At 38.2% G+C, this 16,030-nt stretch overlaps 1 protein-coding gene across 1 annotated transcript in view; it reads left to right on the top strand.

The window, feature by feature from the left end:
- Positions 1-15,379, top strand: part of LOC128714716 (potassium channel subfamily T member 2) — a 43,193-nt gene extending 27,814 nt beyond the window's left edge. The window contains exons 15-29 of the mRNA XM_053809596.1: positions 703-981; positions 1,067-1,220; positions 4,329-4,469; positions 6,676-6,781; positions 6,839-7,054; positions 7,118-7,281; positions 7,484-7,595; positions 7,715-7,900; positions 8,220-8,435; positions 9,435-9,476; positions 11,806-11,982; positions 14,210-14,415; positions 14,482-14,770; positions 14,873-15,058; positions 15,131-15,379. Coding sequence (XP_053665571.1) covers positions 703-981; positions 1,067-1,220; positions 4,329-4,469; positions 6,676-6,781; positions 6,839-7,054; positions 7,118-7,281; positions 7,484-7,595; positions 7,715-7,900; positions 8,220-8,435; positions 9,435-9,476; positions 11,806-11,982; positions 14,210-14,415; positions 14,482-14,770; positions 14,873-15,058; positions 15,131-15,379 — 2,723 coding nt within the window. The remainder of the gene's footprint in view (positions 1-702; positions 982-1,066; positions 1,221-4,328; positions 4,470-6,675; positions 6,782-6,838; positions 7,055-7,117; positions 7,282-7,483; positions 7,596-7,714; positions 7,901-8,219; positions 8,436-9,434; positions 9,477-11,805; positions 11,983-14,209; positions 14,416-14,481; positions 14,771-14,872; positions 15,059-15,130) is intronic.
- Positions 15,380-16,030: the final 651 nt, after the last annotated feature.

Genomic DNA, 16,030 nt, shown 5'->3' with positions numbered 1-16,030 from the left:
GTATGTGTGTTACGTTAACCCACATTCGTACGTAGATATTCTTCCCAAGTTGATTATTGATTGCCGTTTTTCCAATCGTCCTTATCATATTGGATTATTTCTTTTTTTCGTTATTTTTATTTCGATAAATCAATTCAATTTTCAGTCGGTCCGTCGGTGCATTTTTGCATAAGTTTTAAGGTAGTACTGAACCTTTGCCGGTTTCATCAGTAGCTATATTTTCCGGTATTTTAATCAATAATTCAATTTATAAAAAAAAATAAAACGATACAAAATATCTTTTAATCAACACAGTACACATTTATAAGGGATATCATCCATCCATCATATTTATAATTTTTATTTTATTTGTCGTCTTGACCTTGACTAAGTGACTCTTTTTGCAGATATGATTGTTGGTCATTGTCATTTACTTTCGTTTGTAGCCGAATGTATGTAGCTTATAGTCCAATTTGCCAGCACAACACACTTTACTTGAAGTGTGTTGATATAATACTGTAGTAGAAATGTTTATTCTCATTCAATTATTTGATATCCTTCCCGTTTTAATATCTAATTTTAAAAACTCCTTGCGTACCATCTATCGATTCATCCATTCACCCATCCAATTGATGCTCATTTAGATTATTTTAGATGCGTTTAAATTAGTACCGAACCAGCGATAAGAACGTTTCACGACCTTTTGCACAACTACCGTTGCAGCAACGACCTACACGGAAAGTGTTACTACTGGCGGAAGCAATGCGGTGGCAGGTACTACAGCTGTCACCAGCACTATCACTATATCGGATTCCAAGCCCAATCTCAAAGAAAGTGTGGTCGCCCCCTTCGCTGGGAATACTCAAACCACCACCGCAACTACGACCACGACAACCCAATCAACGTTAGGACCTCCAACTATTTCATCTGCAAACCATCTCGAGATACCTAGCGGCAACAATCCAAATCTGCTCAGTCCAGATATCCTCAATCAACGAAGAGGTACACGCATGAATTTCCATTTCATTCATTACTTCTTTGTCATTACAATTTAACCCTTCTTTCCTCGCTGGACACACATCTATAGGCAGTCGAAGACCATCGATTCTACCAGTGCCGGACATGTTCACATCGTCATCGTTTAGTATCTCCGGCGAGGACGGAATCGACGGGGAGGACAACGAGAGTGACGACGAAATCGACGATGACGTGCCCTGGCGATCACCATCGGAGAAAATTGCGTAAGTATTACACCCGTCATGCAACACTGGAAAGTCGCTGTATATGGGATGGTCACTTCAGCAGGGGAAGAACTAGTATTTGTCCGTAAGTGACATTTTCCAACTACTTGACTATAACACGATTTTACGTCCAAATGGTGACTCTCTCTTCCGTTCACCCATGGGTCAGAAAATCGGGCAGAAAGATTTTATCAGCATGAAACAGAACTCTCTAATCTCTTGGAGAGCTGGGAGTAAAATGCTCCATTCCGATGCGATGCGAAACATCGATCGAAAGGAAACGAACATCCATCTGTCAGTTGCACTTCCAAAAGCGGTGTACTGTAGCAGATAGATACGGGCCTGCATAAACTGTGCAAGCATGGAACCCGCTTTTTTGCTTTGAATTAGTTGTTGGTCAGTGCTATCTCTCCGCTCCCATAAAACTATAAATAACACATCTTATCGGTCCGCCAAATCGTTCCATTGGCCAATCGCCAATCGTCCCATTATCCCATCCATCTACAAAATGAACGTGAAGTACGAACTCCCGTACGATTTGTTCTATCCATTCGTACAAATTACTCGCAGACATACATGCGTAATAATATTACGGCGTATCTAAGCTTTAACAGTCTATCGTCACTCTTCAAGTTTGTTCAACAATTTTATTCCATCTGACAGTTTTTATCTGCTTCAAACATGAACTCCCAGGAAAGGGGTTTAAAACAATCAATAGAATAGTTTTTTTTTTATTCCAGCAAAGGTGTTAGAAGGATTCAGTTTCTAGAATAATTTCAAGTTTAACTGGGGTATTAATTAGGTAATTGTGGAAACTTTTGACCTTTGCAAGTCGGAATAAATTTTGTGTAAAGTTTTCTAAATTCAGACATTTGTTTAGCTTTCCGACATGACGGAAGATTTTGTCGAGATAACTTTGTACACAATAAAATATAGTTTTATATAAAATCCAGAAAGTGAAAAGGATTCGAATTATATTTATAGTTTTGTTCTACTTGTAATAAAATCCATAAATGGCTATAAAGTTACCGCATTTACTCGAACTTACTGTAAATAGAACTCTTTGACTGATAGATACAAACTTGAGATTTAATAATTCCTTTTGCTTCATACAATTTTATTCTTTTGATCGATTTAATGAACAACTGCACATTGATGAAATCGATACACCAATGTAGATTAAAACATCGCATGTTAGTGAGTAACAGTACTTTTCCTCACATACTATCCTACTTTAGCATAATAGAATCACTTTGAAAAGATTAAATAAACTCTGAGAAATGTAAACGGTCCTGACTAGGCATGTGAAATTTAATTCTATTGAAGGATTTAAACCGACTCAAAGAGTTCAAATGAAGATTTAACTCCTAAACTAACTCTTGAAGATTTCAATAATTTCGTGCTGCTGGGGCCTTCATCCCATGATTTAAATCGTGAACTAACCCGCGATTTAATTCTTCACGGTGATTTTTAGCTCACGATTTAAAACTCTTGTTGGAATTAACTTGCAATTTAGTTTAGAATCGTAAGTTCAAGGCCGAAGTGGGGTCCTACAAGAGTTAACCCACTTCAAGAGGCTTTTTGGCTGGTTAATTTCTGTCAAAATCCCCACTTTGACGCAAAGTTCCACTTGGACCGTGTAATACAATGAGCCTGGCCCACAGGTTTTTTTTCTGTCATTAATTTATTTCTAAAACAAAAAGCATGATTTATTCACATCAAATTGAACGAAACACCGCTGTTGAAATGATCGGCCTGAGGACGACGATGATTCTTACACCAAACAGTGGATGTTTACACACAATTTTAACTTTGACAGAAAAAAAAACATTCGATGGCAAAGAAGAATTGGTCATGTCGAATGTCTTTTTTCGGATTGGCTAAAATCTGTCAAACGCGATTTGACAGAAAATAACCAACCAAAAAACTATCGTGTAATACGGCCATAAGGTCGCTGTGAAAAATTAAATTGCGATTTAACTCACACAAGTTAACTCACGATTTAAACCGTGAGTCGAAGGTCACCGTGAAAAGTTTAATCTTAATTATTTTGAATGATTTAATTATTTACTAATGAGTCAAATCACAAAGAGTTATAAATTCTCGTCTTGATAATTTGAATTAACTCACTCCCTAGAAAGATTTAAATCATTCATTCATTCTGAATAATTGTGCAGATCACTATTCCTTACTAGGACCTGTGTTCCCTCCTAGCAAGGACTGACTATCTCGCTATGTGATAAAATAAGTCTAGTAAGTCAGAAATGGCAGGCATGATTTATTAGGATGCTACCCCATGCAGTAGAAGGTTATTTTAATTAACTATAAGCACTAGCACATATTTCACTCGTCCTTTTAATAAAAGCTCCTTTAAAAAACTAAACAGATATACGGCACGGCCGTTCTCAAAGAAATATAATAAAAGTCAATATGGGCATGTTTGCTAGGTTCATTTCTTACTTTTCTTTTGTTTAAGCAAATATAATTTTTTTAGTACACATTTCTGTTTAACTTTGTTTAATGTTTTTTTTGTTTTTATGCTCATCACATACATTTAAACATTTCTTTATAATTGCCTGAACATTCTTTCTATTTTTCCACATTTTTATCTGCACGTCTCTCTCTCTTTCTCTCTTTCTCTCTCTCTCTCTCTTCCTCTCTCTCTCTCTCTTTATCTCTCTTTCACTCCCTCTCTTTCTTTCTTTCTCTCACACCGTTTTTCAATCACTGCACGAATGAACAAACTAAAAATTTACTGAGACTTTTTCAAAAAAAAATTTGTGCAAATTATAAAATACATAACGTATGTTACATTCCTCCACCTTGGATGGAATTCCATGGAACCTTGCAAAACAAAACACAAACACTAAACCCGAACATCATCATATTGTCAAACTCATTGCTATGGTTTCGATTTCGATGTAATCTAAACAATATTCCTTCTTGAACGCATATACAACACACTCAAACATACACCTTCACACAATCTCATACTCATGCGCCGATGCACACGCACGTCTCTCGTATTGTCTTATCCTCATCCCTTCTTCCTCACTTCTCCCACCGATACACCACCAACCTACGTACAAAAACACGCGCACACTTTAGTTGCGGAAGTGCAGATCTTTCGCTCCTGCAAACGGTTTCGCTCGTTCTGAGCTCATCCGGCGAATCGAAATGTTGTAGTTCAACATCCGATACCAAAGATTCAACTCACACACCCCCTGCATGGCAAACAGACTGTTCCCGGTAAGTGTTATTCTTGTTTTTTTTCTTTTCTTAACGCTCCAGTTCGTTTCAATCGTTCAGAAATTAATCGCTTCCAGGGCTTTTTAGGAACGATCTATATGGTGCTTTTGCTGCTACAGAAATTAACCGCTTCCAGGGCTTTTTAGGAACGATCTGTGTGGTGCTTTTGCTGCTACTCGTTGTTCTGCTTTCTCCTTTTCTAAACCTTTCATAGCGCCTTTCATTTTATAGTTTACAATCCTTACATCTATCATAGTTATTTACTGATTTGATTTAAGTATTTTTATACACCGTATTACAAACTTTTTCAAGTTCAGCTACATGAAATCAAGAAGCTCAGCTTTGTCATTTGTAATTCTACTATGTAGTGCTGGTGCTCTTCTCAGTCGCTAAAATGCATGCGTTCGTTATTTAACAACTGTCAGTATTATTGTGCTGTGGTTTTCTAGAACCAGTCGTTGTTCATTGTAGAAATTTGTCGATATCAAACATGCTCCGGGCAACCGATGCGACGCGAAACTGCCATGCGATTTTGGAACGAAATTACGAAGGGCGTGTCGGACGAGCAGTCCTCATGCTTAAAATTGTGACGCTCTGTGACTAATCGATCTATGAACAGAAATTCATTCATGTGTAATACTTTTTCTGTGACTACGAGCAATGATCGAATCGAGCTGAAGTTCCTGTTGCCAAATGAGAAGTCTCAGATATACGTTCGTATGGAAGACTAGAGACAAAGCGTGCGTGTGCTGTGTCGGTGTGCTGTGTTTAAGCGCCTCTAAGTCCTTCTCTACGGAGCCATAAATTTAGAGGCATTAGATGGCATTTAGCGAGTGGAAGCCTTTTTCCTAAAGACCAGTTTTACGCAATAACGATGCTCAGAGCTATGGTCGTTATATTTTACGGTACATTAGTCAAAATTCATGTATTCATGAATTTCTTAATTCCTTTTCTAGTTTTGCACTAGTATGTCATATTTAATAACGCTAATGTGCTCGTTATAGTGAATCTTCAAAAGTACATCTGCAAAGAAACAATGTGTCTAGTCACTATCGTAATTGCGCAGTATTCGCGAAACAACCATCTCATCAAATGCAGTGCAGGCTGAATTAAAACCAGAAAGGAAATGATAAAAACGATCTGATAATCATTAATACTCATTCACGGATCGCAACACGAACACGTCATGAGCTGCAGCAAGAATTACCGCGCGATGTTTTTGTCCATTTACCGTTTTGGATGTATTATTTCTTGTTCGCAATTATGATGTTGCATTTCAATTAAATGCATTGTTGCAATTTGTTCATATTTTGCTATTGTTCAAAATTTAACTCGTGTTTATTTCAGAGTTAATATCTGTAAAAAAAATATAATATAAAAAAAAAAAAAAAAAAAAAAACCTTCAATAATAATGCCGTCATAAACTGAGAATCATCAGCAACTAGCAAGATGAGTTGCGATGAGTTGATGAAGACACTCTATCGAATCAATGATCCTGCTGCATGAAATAGAAGCGGAATGGTGTTAGAATTACTGCCCAGCAGTCGAATTACGCTACGTTCAGATGAACAAATTTTCAATTATTTCAATCTTTTACCTTTCATAGTATTTGAACGGCTTTTTCACTTCACTAGACTTCTCATAATATTGCCATGTGTTATAGTTGTGTCTTTCTGGCTACTTCGAATGGCATTTCTGTTTAAAGGAACTTAATAACATGTAACAGAATAATAAAATAAATAAATTTGTGTTGCGCAGTTAGCATACTTGAAGTATGCATTTCGTGTAACAATAGGCCTAAATTCACTCGTTCTTTCAATATCCTTTGTCATCTGCGTAGATGCTATTTCGGTTAGTTGCCACGTTTGCTTGTACTAAAATCTTCGCATCATTGATATGTAATGTATGTGTAGAGCGTGTGTTAGAAGTTTCGCGCGCCTGTCTCATATATTCATTCACGATAGGGCGTTCCTAAGCAATTCATTTATTTTAACGATATTGGCTTCACTGCGCCTATTATTGTTATGAGATTGGATCAGGAAGTTGACTAAACCATTAGCATTCTATCGGATCAATCGTATCAATCGAAAGTTTCATTTACACGCCATTCAGCGACGCTGGGACAACGTGGTTTCCTAGATGCTCTTATCATGATAATGTGCCACTATCATTCGATCTTAAACGGAGATTTTTGTACTTTTTGTAGGATCGTGAAAGGGTTTCCACCGGTTTCACCCTTCATTGGCGTAAGTCCAACTTTGTGTTTTCTACTCAAGGAAAAGAAACCTCTCTGCTGCCTACAACTTGCTCAAGTAAGTGTGGGTTATTGGTTCACATAAAACATTACAAGTTATGGTTCATTCCCACAGGTCTGCGAACATTGTAGCTATAGAAACGCAAAGGAATACCAATGGCAAAATAAAACCATAATTCTAGCTGCCGATTATGCATCCAATGGCATCTACAACTTCATTATTCCGTTGAGAGCTCACTTTCGTTCGAAAACGTCGCTCAATCCGATCATCCTATTGCTGGAACGACGACCCGACATTGCCTTTTTAGATGCTATCTCCTATTTCCCACTGGTAAAAAAATGTATCTGCTAGATTGTGCCAACATTTTATACACATTATTTACTCACTTTCCAGGTGTATTGGATGCTGGGCTCAATCGACTGCCTAGACGATCTACTTCGGGCTGGTATTACTTTGGCGGAGAATGTTGTTGTCGTGAACAAGGAGCTATCAAATTCAGCCGAAGAAGATACACTAGCTGACTGTAATACCATCGTTGCTGTGCAGACTATGTTTAAGTATGTGACTGTCTTATGACAATGATTGTCAACCTTCAGGTGTCGTATAATTCAGATGACAAAATTAATTGCATTTTCTTGCTCCCCTTTTCTTTCTCTTTTTTTCTCTCTCTCTCTCTCTTTCTCTCTCTATCTTTATCTCTCTCTTTTTCTCGCTTTCTATTTCTCTTGCATTTTGTATACTACTATTCGCTTTTGGTAGATTTTTTCCAAGCATTCGTAGCATCACCGAACTGTCCCAAAGCTCAAATATGAGGTTCATGCAGTTCCGCGCTCACGACAAATACGCACTGCATCTCAGTAAAATGGAGAAGGTACTGCACGGGCAATCCTGGATGAGCCTATCTTTATTTACTCCCATTATCTGAACAGTGTTACTAACGAATCTTCTCTTTGCATCCTTTATGACTCCGAACCGTGCGGGGACGTACAGCGAGAGAAGGAGCGAGGCTCTCACATATCATATATGTTTCGGTTACCATTTGCGGCCGGCAACGTTTTCAGTGCTTCAATGTTGGACACACTGCTTTATCAAGCATTCGTGAAGGACTATGTGATTACATTTGTGCGACTGTTGCTCGGCATCGATCAAGCACCGGGCAGTGGGTTCCTCACTTCGGTAAGCGAACCGAGTAGTCATTAGGTCCACTTATCAAGCCATTAAATGAACCCATGCAGCACAGATACTAGCTACTTTACTCAATTAAAATATAAGATATAAGAGCTGCTTTACTCAATTACGGTGAACTGGCCGGTCCGAGATCAAACGACATACGACAGTTGACTGATAGACTCACCCTTGCCTGTTCCAATCAATAAAACGACGATAACAGCCTAATGCTACTTCGATTCATTCCCCTATACGATGATGAATATATCATCTACATCATTCACTACCACATCTATTTTTTTGCCTTTTATGTCATCACTTGTTGCAGATGAAGATCACGAAAGATGACATGTGGATACGTACATACGGCCGGCTGTATCAGAAGCTTTGCTCCACCACGTGCGAAATTCCGATTGGTATCTACCGTACCCAGGACACGTCCAATGCGGATGCATCACATGTGAGTAATTCGCCAGTCGCCGAAAAATGGCGTCCGTTTGGATCTTTCGGGACCTTTAAACATTGTGTGCGGTTGCGACCATCGGTGAGTCCAAACATTAAAAACCAACGCATAAACAGAGCTAAATCTCGCAAAAGCAATTCAACATTTAAACAAATTTAAAACAACTGCAACAAAACAAAAAACAAAGAAAAATAAGTGAACAATATTTTCCAGAATTATGATTGCCATTCACTAAATCTTTCGCTATCGTTTGTTTGTTACGTTCATCTGTATTTTGTTTTCCTTACTGTTGATGTGTTATCAGTTTTATCAGTTAATCATTCGGTTTCCACCTGCTCTGTTCATAAGCTTCCATATTTCTATGTCCTACGTTATCCTTTTTCTTACATCAAACACCTGGATTAAAGGAATAGTTTATTTTGTTCGGTTTCCACTCTTTCTCCCAAGTGTTACTTCGACTCTCTGCTTCTCTCTTTCACTTCACTTTACTCTATGTCTTGGTTGGTTTTCTCTTTGTCTCACTATCTTATACTACTATATCCTTTATCTTCTCTATAGTATTTTCTACAATCGTCTCTATTAATAAGTTTTTTAAAATAGCTTATGCCCAATCCAATACGTCGAACGGTTAGAATAAACCTAAGAGCAATTGGCGACCATTTTTTTTTTGAGCGATATACTGTTTTTTTTTTTTGGTGCATTTCTTCCACGATATGAAACCCTCTCATCACCGTTTTACAAAATTCTGGAAAAAAGGTTTGATTTTCATTAACATCGTCATCGGTGTCTAGTGAGATAATCGCAGATGTATCAAAACCGCGCCATCGGCATCAGTGACTTGCAAACATTAATGTTTCCGTGACCATCCGTGGATGCGTTCAAAACGCTTCCACAACAAAACGAAGGAGTGTCCAATTTGATTTTTTCTATTCTTTTCTTCTTTTCATTGTTTGTTTTTTTGTTTTTCACCAATAAAATCGCTTTAATACCAAAAATCAAACAAATATAAACGCCCCCATCATATTTCCGCGCGGCTTCGTACTCGGTGCACAAACAAATATGGCTACTATCACTGCCTAGCGAGGACTTTACCAAGAAAGCAATGATACGAACCTATCAAAAGTTAGTAGAATTAACATAAACATGTTTTCTTGTTACTCTACTTCCTTTCAATTGTTGCCATTGACTTCCTTTGTTTGGTATTAACATGTTGTTGTTCTAATGTCTACGTTTATGATAATTTTAAGTTAAAGTGAATATCTAATAATCATACACTCTCTTGTCTTGCCTTGCTGTTTTTTATTGTTTGTTAGTATTCTTTTTATACTTCTGTCTTACCATCGCTCCAATTTAGATATTTCTATAGTCGCCTTTTGCAACTTTTCTAATGTTTGTAACAAATTTGAAATTTCTTACCTCGCGTATTTGGCTTATATTATTATAGTTGGTTTGCAAATAAATTTTCCGTCAAAAAAATCTATTGTTTTACTATTTATTTTTTTCTTCTTATGATAATTATTTTGCACTAAAACTTCTCATTCTAATCCTATATCTTTTTTTCAATATTATGCTATTTCTTTCGTCTATTTCGTCTATGACGTCTATATATTACGTCTATATATTTTTTCATTTTTAAATTTTCTTTGGACTGCTACTTATCTGTTACTTCCCACTTGTTCCTTTGTTAGATTCTAACACTGTTGAATATCCCTGTTACCTGTCGTTTATTCGGTTTTTTAAATATATACTATCGATAGTAAATACATATACATCGAATTCTTTCTGCTAATTTCAATGTCATAATAATCATAGCTTCTAAATAGATAATATAAACAATAAAATCACACAGCAGATGAAAGCAAAAGCGTACCTCTTAAAAAATCTGGACGAATTATTTGATCGCACACGCACACAGTGAGTTAATTAGTTAACATTGTTTCCGCTTTGAGTTTTACTTTCCCAGTTTCTATACCATTTCAAATGAGTATTTGAAATAAAATGACCGTAATAACTGTACAAGTAATCGTTTTGTAAGGCTTCAGTCACTCTCCCAAGTAGTTCGTTTGATCTTTTTGGCAATTTTAAGTCTTGTTTTATGACATGTTGAGTGTGATTTAGTTTGGAATTTGATATTGGTAATCAACAATTTTAGTGCTTTCTTATTTGAATGTGAAACTGTTCTTTAAACTGTACACCAATTAGTTACCATGCCCGAAATAACTGTATGATCATATCGTAATTTCTTACCCAACATCCCAAAATGAACAGGAAGGACCTAAATAAACGATATACGCGTATATCATTCCGTGTCCAGATATTATTCATTTTTGTTCTTCGCACCTTTACAAGTTTTGCATGAGAAGGGCCAGAATTTTACTAGATCAAGCTTGCCAGATGAATTGTCGATTTTCCGTGTTCTTCATCTCCTCCTTCTGGCAATCGTTAAAAACACCTTTTCGTGTAAATTTCGTTTGGTATTAGTTGTGAATCAATAAAATTACTACGGTTATTCCTTTTTCCTTTACATTATCACCTTATGTTTTTAAACGATATTCAATACCCTGTTTGTCATTAATTTTAGTAAAGTAAGCTTACACTCAACTCATTAGCAACATTTGTAGTAGCCTAGGAAGCTTTCGCTAGTTTGCTTTTTTGTTTTGAGATAGTGAAATTTCTGATCCAAAAGCTGATCACGTTTACTCAGTTTTTTTTTTGAGTTTCGCTTTAAAACATCCCACGGTAATAGTTGTTACCTCTAGAGACATTTTTCTACCGTACTGAGATCTTTGGCGCTCAATTCACTATCCGAGGAATTGGGCTCATTGTCGTTTAAACTGTATGTGGTTTCATCTTTCTCACAAGGTGTACAGTGAAACGATCAACCACACTTATAGTTACACTAAATTTTAACCCAGCTTCGAATAGACAATTGAACTCCTTTGGAGTTGTATACTCTATGTGGTGTTTTGTACAAACTCTGTCCTTCCCATCGATGTGATGTTTGGCGGTCCCAAAGCGTCGTCAAGTGGTCAAAAACGTTACGCTAAAATATTATTCTCTTTCACTTCTTTGTAAAACCAAATTCAAAATGATACCCTTTGTTGTTATCATCCTTATTCGTACCGAACTTTACATGTACTTACGTTAATGTCACGTCGTGTTTAGTTTTGGGTTTTTCTGTTCGTTACCTCTCACATTTCGGCTTGCATCGGCCAGCTGGCTTGTGTGGAACTAATTTGTTTTCTCATTCGATTTGGCATCTGATTGATAATCCACCTACTACTGCTACTGTTACTACTACTACTACTACTACTACTACTACTATTATCACCACCAATACAACTACTACTACTATTACTGCTACCACTACCTCTACTGCTCGTGCTTGTGAAACTCGCGCATGCTGTAATGAATTGGAAATACAAAAATCATGTTCGAATAAACCGAGTAGTATGAAGAGGAAGTGGTTACAACTACCGCCACCGCTAGTAGTACATCGGCCAGTGGTGTACCGATCAAGGGTGTTGCGGAAGCGAACCTCAGGGGTATAACGTACCGGCCGCCGCCGTCTGTAATCCGCAAGTCATCGTCCTGTCTGGGTGGATGCACCGCCCGTAAAGGATCGAACGTAAGTTCTGAACTCTTCATTGTCTCTTCGTTTTTATCTTTCTCTCACTCTCCCTCTACACAACTCACAACTACACGGCTTCACGTACTAAAATATTCACTATTTTTCTATAATGCTGCACACTATTTCACCTCCTTATGGCTCCTAGTTAGTTATTTAAGTCTAGTATCTGTAGTTTTCTTAGATTATTAGGCTTAGAAGCCAGATTTAAACACCTCTTCACCTGTTTTCTGTCACCGTTTTACTAATTGTCATATATTCTCTCAGGTGACAGCCTTGTTAAGAAAAGATTTAATGTCATGCGAGTTATGTTCGCGAGTCGCATGACAACAATTCTCTTCTAAAGATATATTACAAACCTGTCATTTAGAATGTTATTCTTCTTTCTTTTTCCAAATTTACCAACCTTTTAAATAACTTATGCAACTTATGACTTTAAAACTTATACAACATCCACTCCAACGACACCTTCACCAGGCACAATTTTGAAAAAAATGTAATTGTCTTTTACACGTTTGATATATTTAAATCACATTAAAAATAGCACATGTACACCAAGCCAGCTAGTGTGATACTTATTTCTAGTGGTTTAGTTTCACCATCTCTTGAACAAACGCATTCAAATCTCTCTTTCTTAGAACATTTCGTTCTGTTATCCTTCCTCCCCTATTCAGTTAGACTTATAGGTCACATATAAGTGAGTTTTTCTTAACTTCCTTTTCGCACACTACCGCTTGGAGACTTTCTTGGCATATACACTGTGGTACTATCCCCGGGTGTCAGTTTATAAGTATACCAAGACTTGTTCGATTGAACCAACACTTGGGTGTCGCTTAGAAGGTACCAAAGTCATAAAAAGAGCTCCAGCTACGTGTCCAAAGGAGTCACCTGTAGTCAGGCAGCATGGGCACTTGCCTTTATTTGCGTTTACAACACTGAAAACACACATATATACTTTACAAAGTTGCGTTTACGAATAATACACATATACACTGCATTACGATTAACATAGATGAATATAGAAGCTCTCCTAAGTACCTGAGACACCATACAGGTAAGTACTTCAGTTTTCTGTCTTTAACAGCAAACTTCATGAAGGTACGGCTTTTTAAAGCAGTGGTCAACCGCACAAAATATTCCGATAGGCCGTACTAAGTGTTAAATATATGAAACCACTTTTCCAGACGATGATAAGTGCATTACCTATATTGCATTGCACCATGCGACACGAACAGACGCTTTTAACAGTTCCTATAGCAGTACCTACGGTCGGCTGTAAAATTATAGCAGATCCAAATTTTGTGGTCTCAAAATTCAGATGCATTTCAGATTACATTAAGCTGGACATAAATGTACATGCGTTCCTTATATAATATTATTTCAGAAAATTGTTGCCCTAATTATTCAAACAATATGTGTAAATGACAATCTAAATCACTTACCCCTACGATACTCTCCCTACGATTGTCAGGAGAGTACCAAAAAATGTACACTACTTTACTTAACTAATGCTGTACAACAAGTTCCTTCTGTTCAAGTGTTTGTGTACTGCTCTGTGCACTTGTTAACTTACCAAATTTCCAAACACAGCACCAAAAAACAGAGACGTCAGAGCGCCTTCAATGTGCAAATGTCCACGGTAGTATCCAATATGCCAAAAAACCTTCAAACAGATACGCTCCTGCTGTACATATCTGTATATGAGCCCCCAAAAAGTAATGCTCTGCCGGAATAATAACGGCACTACCTCACCGTTTGATATTTCTCCCACCACCAATTACCACTGTTTACTACAACTCACCATCCTTTCTGTTTTCATATGATTTGTTTTGTGTTGTTTGTGTGTTATTTATGCGTTTTGTTGGTGTACGTGCGTGTATTTGTTTTTGCTGCGTGTTTATATAGGATGTATTTTAATGGGGCGCAACGCTTTCGGATTCAGTTCCTAGGCTGTGGGAACCATGGCAACATAATATCCTTGTCACTAATTCCAACATACACCTTCGCTCAAGTGCCCGCGCGCCAAATCAACTATGAGAGGAAGACAGGGGCAGTACATGGCCACCTGTACGACGATCTTTAGAGTGGTTCTAATTTGGATTTGCATTGCTCTTTCTTTTTTCTCCTCCTTTTCTGTCTATTCGTTACCATACCATGCGCTCGTCGTCCTTCGTTGTCCCTGTCTTCGTATCTGTCCCCACCTTCGATACTGTCTTGCATGTTGCAGTACTCAATAAATATGGCAGACGAGGCGCGCGATAATCATGTGCAACAGATCGAACGGGCCGAGATCGCAAATCTGGTGCGCAGTCGGATGGAGTCACTCAATCTCCCTAGCATCGATTATGACGACGTTAGTGAAAAGCGTAACCACTTGTCCTACGTTATCATCAACCCATCGTGCGATCTAAAGCTAGAGGAGGGCGATATCATGTAAGTGCAAAAACTTTTTCGAATTTTCTAAAAGTCTTTAGCTTCCTTCTTCATCTACCTTTCCAGTTACCTGGTGCGACCCTCTCCCTTCTCGGCCCAGAAAACTTTTGAGCGGCACAACTCGCGCCGAAAATCAAATATATCATTCTGCTCCAACATCAATCTGACGGCGGCGACGGCCGGTTCACGGCGCGGTTCCGGCATCGGGCTGAATACCATCGGTGGACCTCAGCCGATGTCAGGTTACGTAACGCCCCGGGCGCCTCCGCTGGTCACAACAAAATCGAATTCTCTATCTCTTCCAGATAGTCCTAATGCAATGGGACAGATGCGGGGAAGGAGCAACTCCTTAAGGGTAATGACTGTTTTCTTTAAACTGTTTAAAGACTGGTTGGAATATAAAACAACAAAAACAAACAACCGACTTTAATTGCACCACTCTGTTCCTCAAATACAGATTGACAGCGACATCCTACTTAGACGGTCCAATTCACTGCGACAGGGACTACCGAACATCGGAGCATCGGGACGTCGGAAGTCATCGTTGGAAGAGATTGGTATTAGCCACTTTGCGACACTGATGCAAGCGACAAATCACTCGAATCCAATCAAGATTGCTTTGAACGGAAGCATCGGATTGGAGGTAAACCATCGCTAAAGAGTCTAAAACCTGAGCAATGCTCTAAATTTTGGCGATCATTTACTCTCATAACAGGTAACTCCTCCAGAAGAACCATTACCCATCATTGGAGTACCTTGTCTGAGCGGTGGTATTAATCCGTCCACTCTCGGTGGACCTGGTTCCGGGCTGGGAGGATCGACACTCGGCGGTTCCACACTAGGTGGTTCCACGCTTGGACTATGCACCTCAATAGATACCAATAATAGCGCCTCCACGCCGAACATTCAGATGCAGAACGAATCCTCCCAGCAACCGCAACATTTGCATGGTACGATCGTATGATATAACTTAATGTGGGGCCGAAGGCTCCGCTCGGCGGTACGCAGCAACAAGTGGATATAGAGCTAGCCAAACACCCGTCGCTGTAGACATAGGTACTAGAAGACTCGCTTACGAAGGTACCCTTGCTAACTTTGCCTTCGTCTCCCCGCAATCACTCTTTCATCAGCAGCTCCTTGTACCCCTTCTCAACCAAAGAGTGTCATAGATTTACAATGAGATTTGATAGTGCCCACAATCCTGAAGTGATCGGTATCTAATCTAATGTGCGCTACTGGTTCGGGAATATTATAATAATAGAATATTATAATGTTGGCCGAGCTATTGGAATTGAGAATATGAAACTAAACAAATGACCAATTGTACCCAAGCGATCTTTAGGTTACACATCATTGACAAATAACATTTAGCATTAAATTCATAATAAAAACTTTGTAACAGCTGGAAAAAAAAGTGGACCGAAGAAAATATAAATGGTAAATTTTGTACTTAGGATTGTTGCTAACTTTAGTGTTGCTAATGAAGGACACTAAAAACTACTACTTCTAATAACAATAAAACAATCGTTTAACTGCAAAGCTGCTACATTTAGAAGGAGGAAGAAAAATTAATAAGAAGGATTAACAGAGATGGAGGGAACAAAATGCGTGTAGA

Source organism: Anopheles marshallii, chromosome 3 (assembly GCF_943734725.1).
Source record: "Anopheles marshallii chromosome 3, idAnoMarsDA_429_01, whole genome shotgun sequence".
NCBI lineage: Eukaryota > Metazoa > Arthropoda > Insecta > Diptera > Culicidae > Anopheles > Anopheles marshallii.
This window is presented reverse-complemented; position numbering and strand designations above follow the sequence as displayed.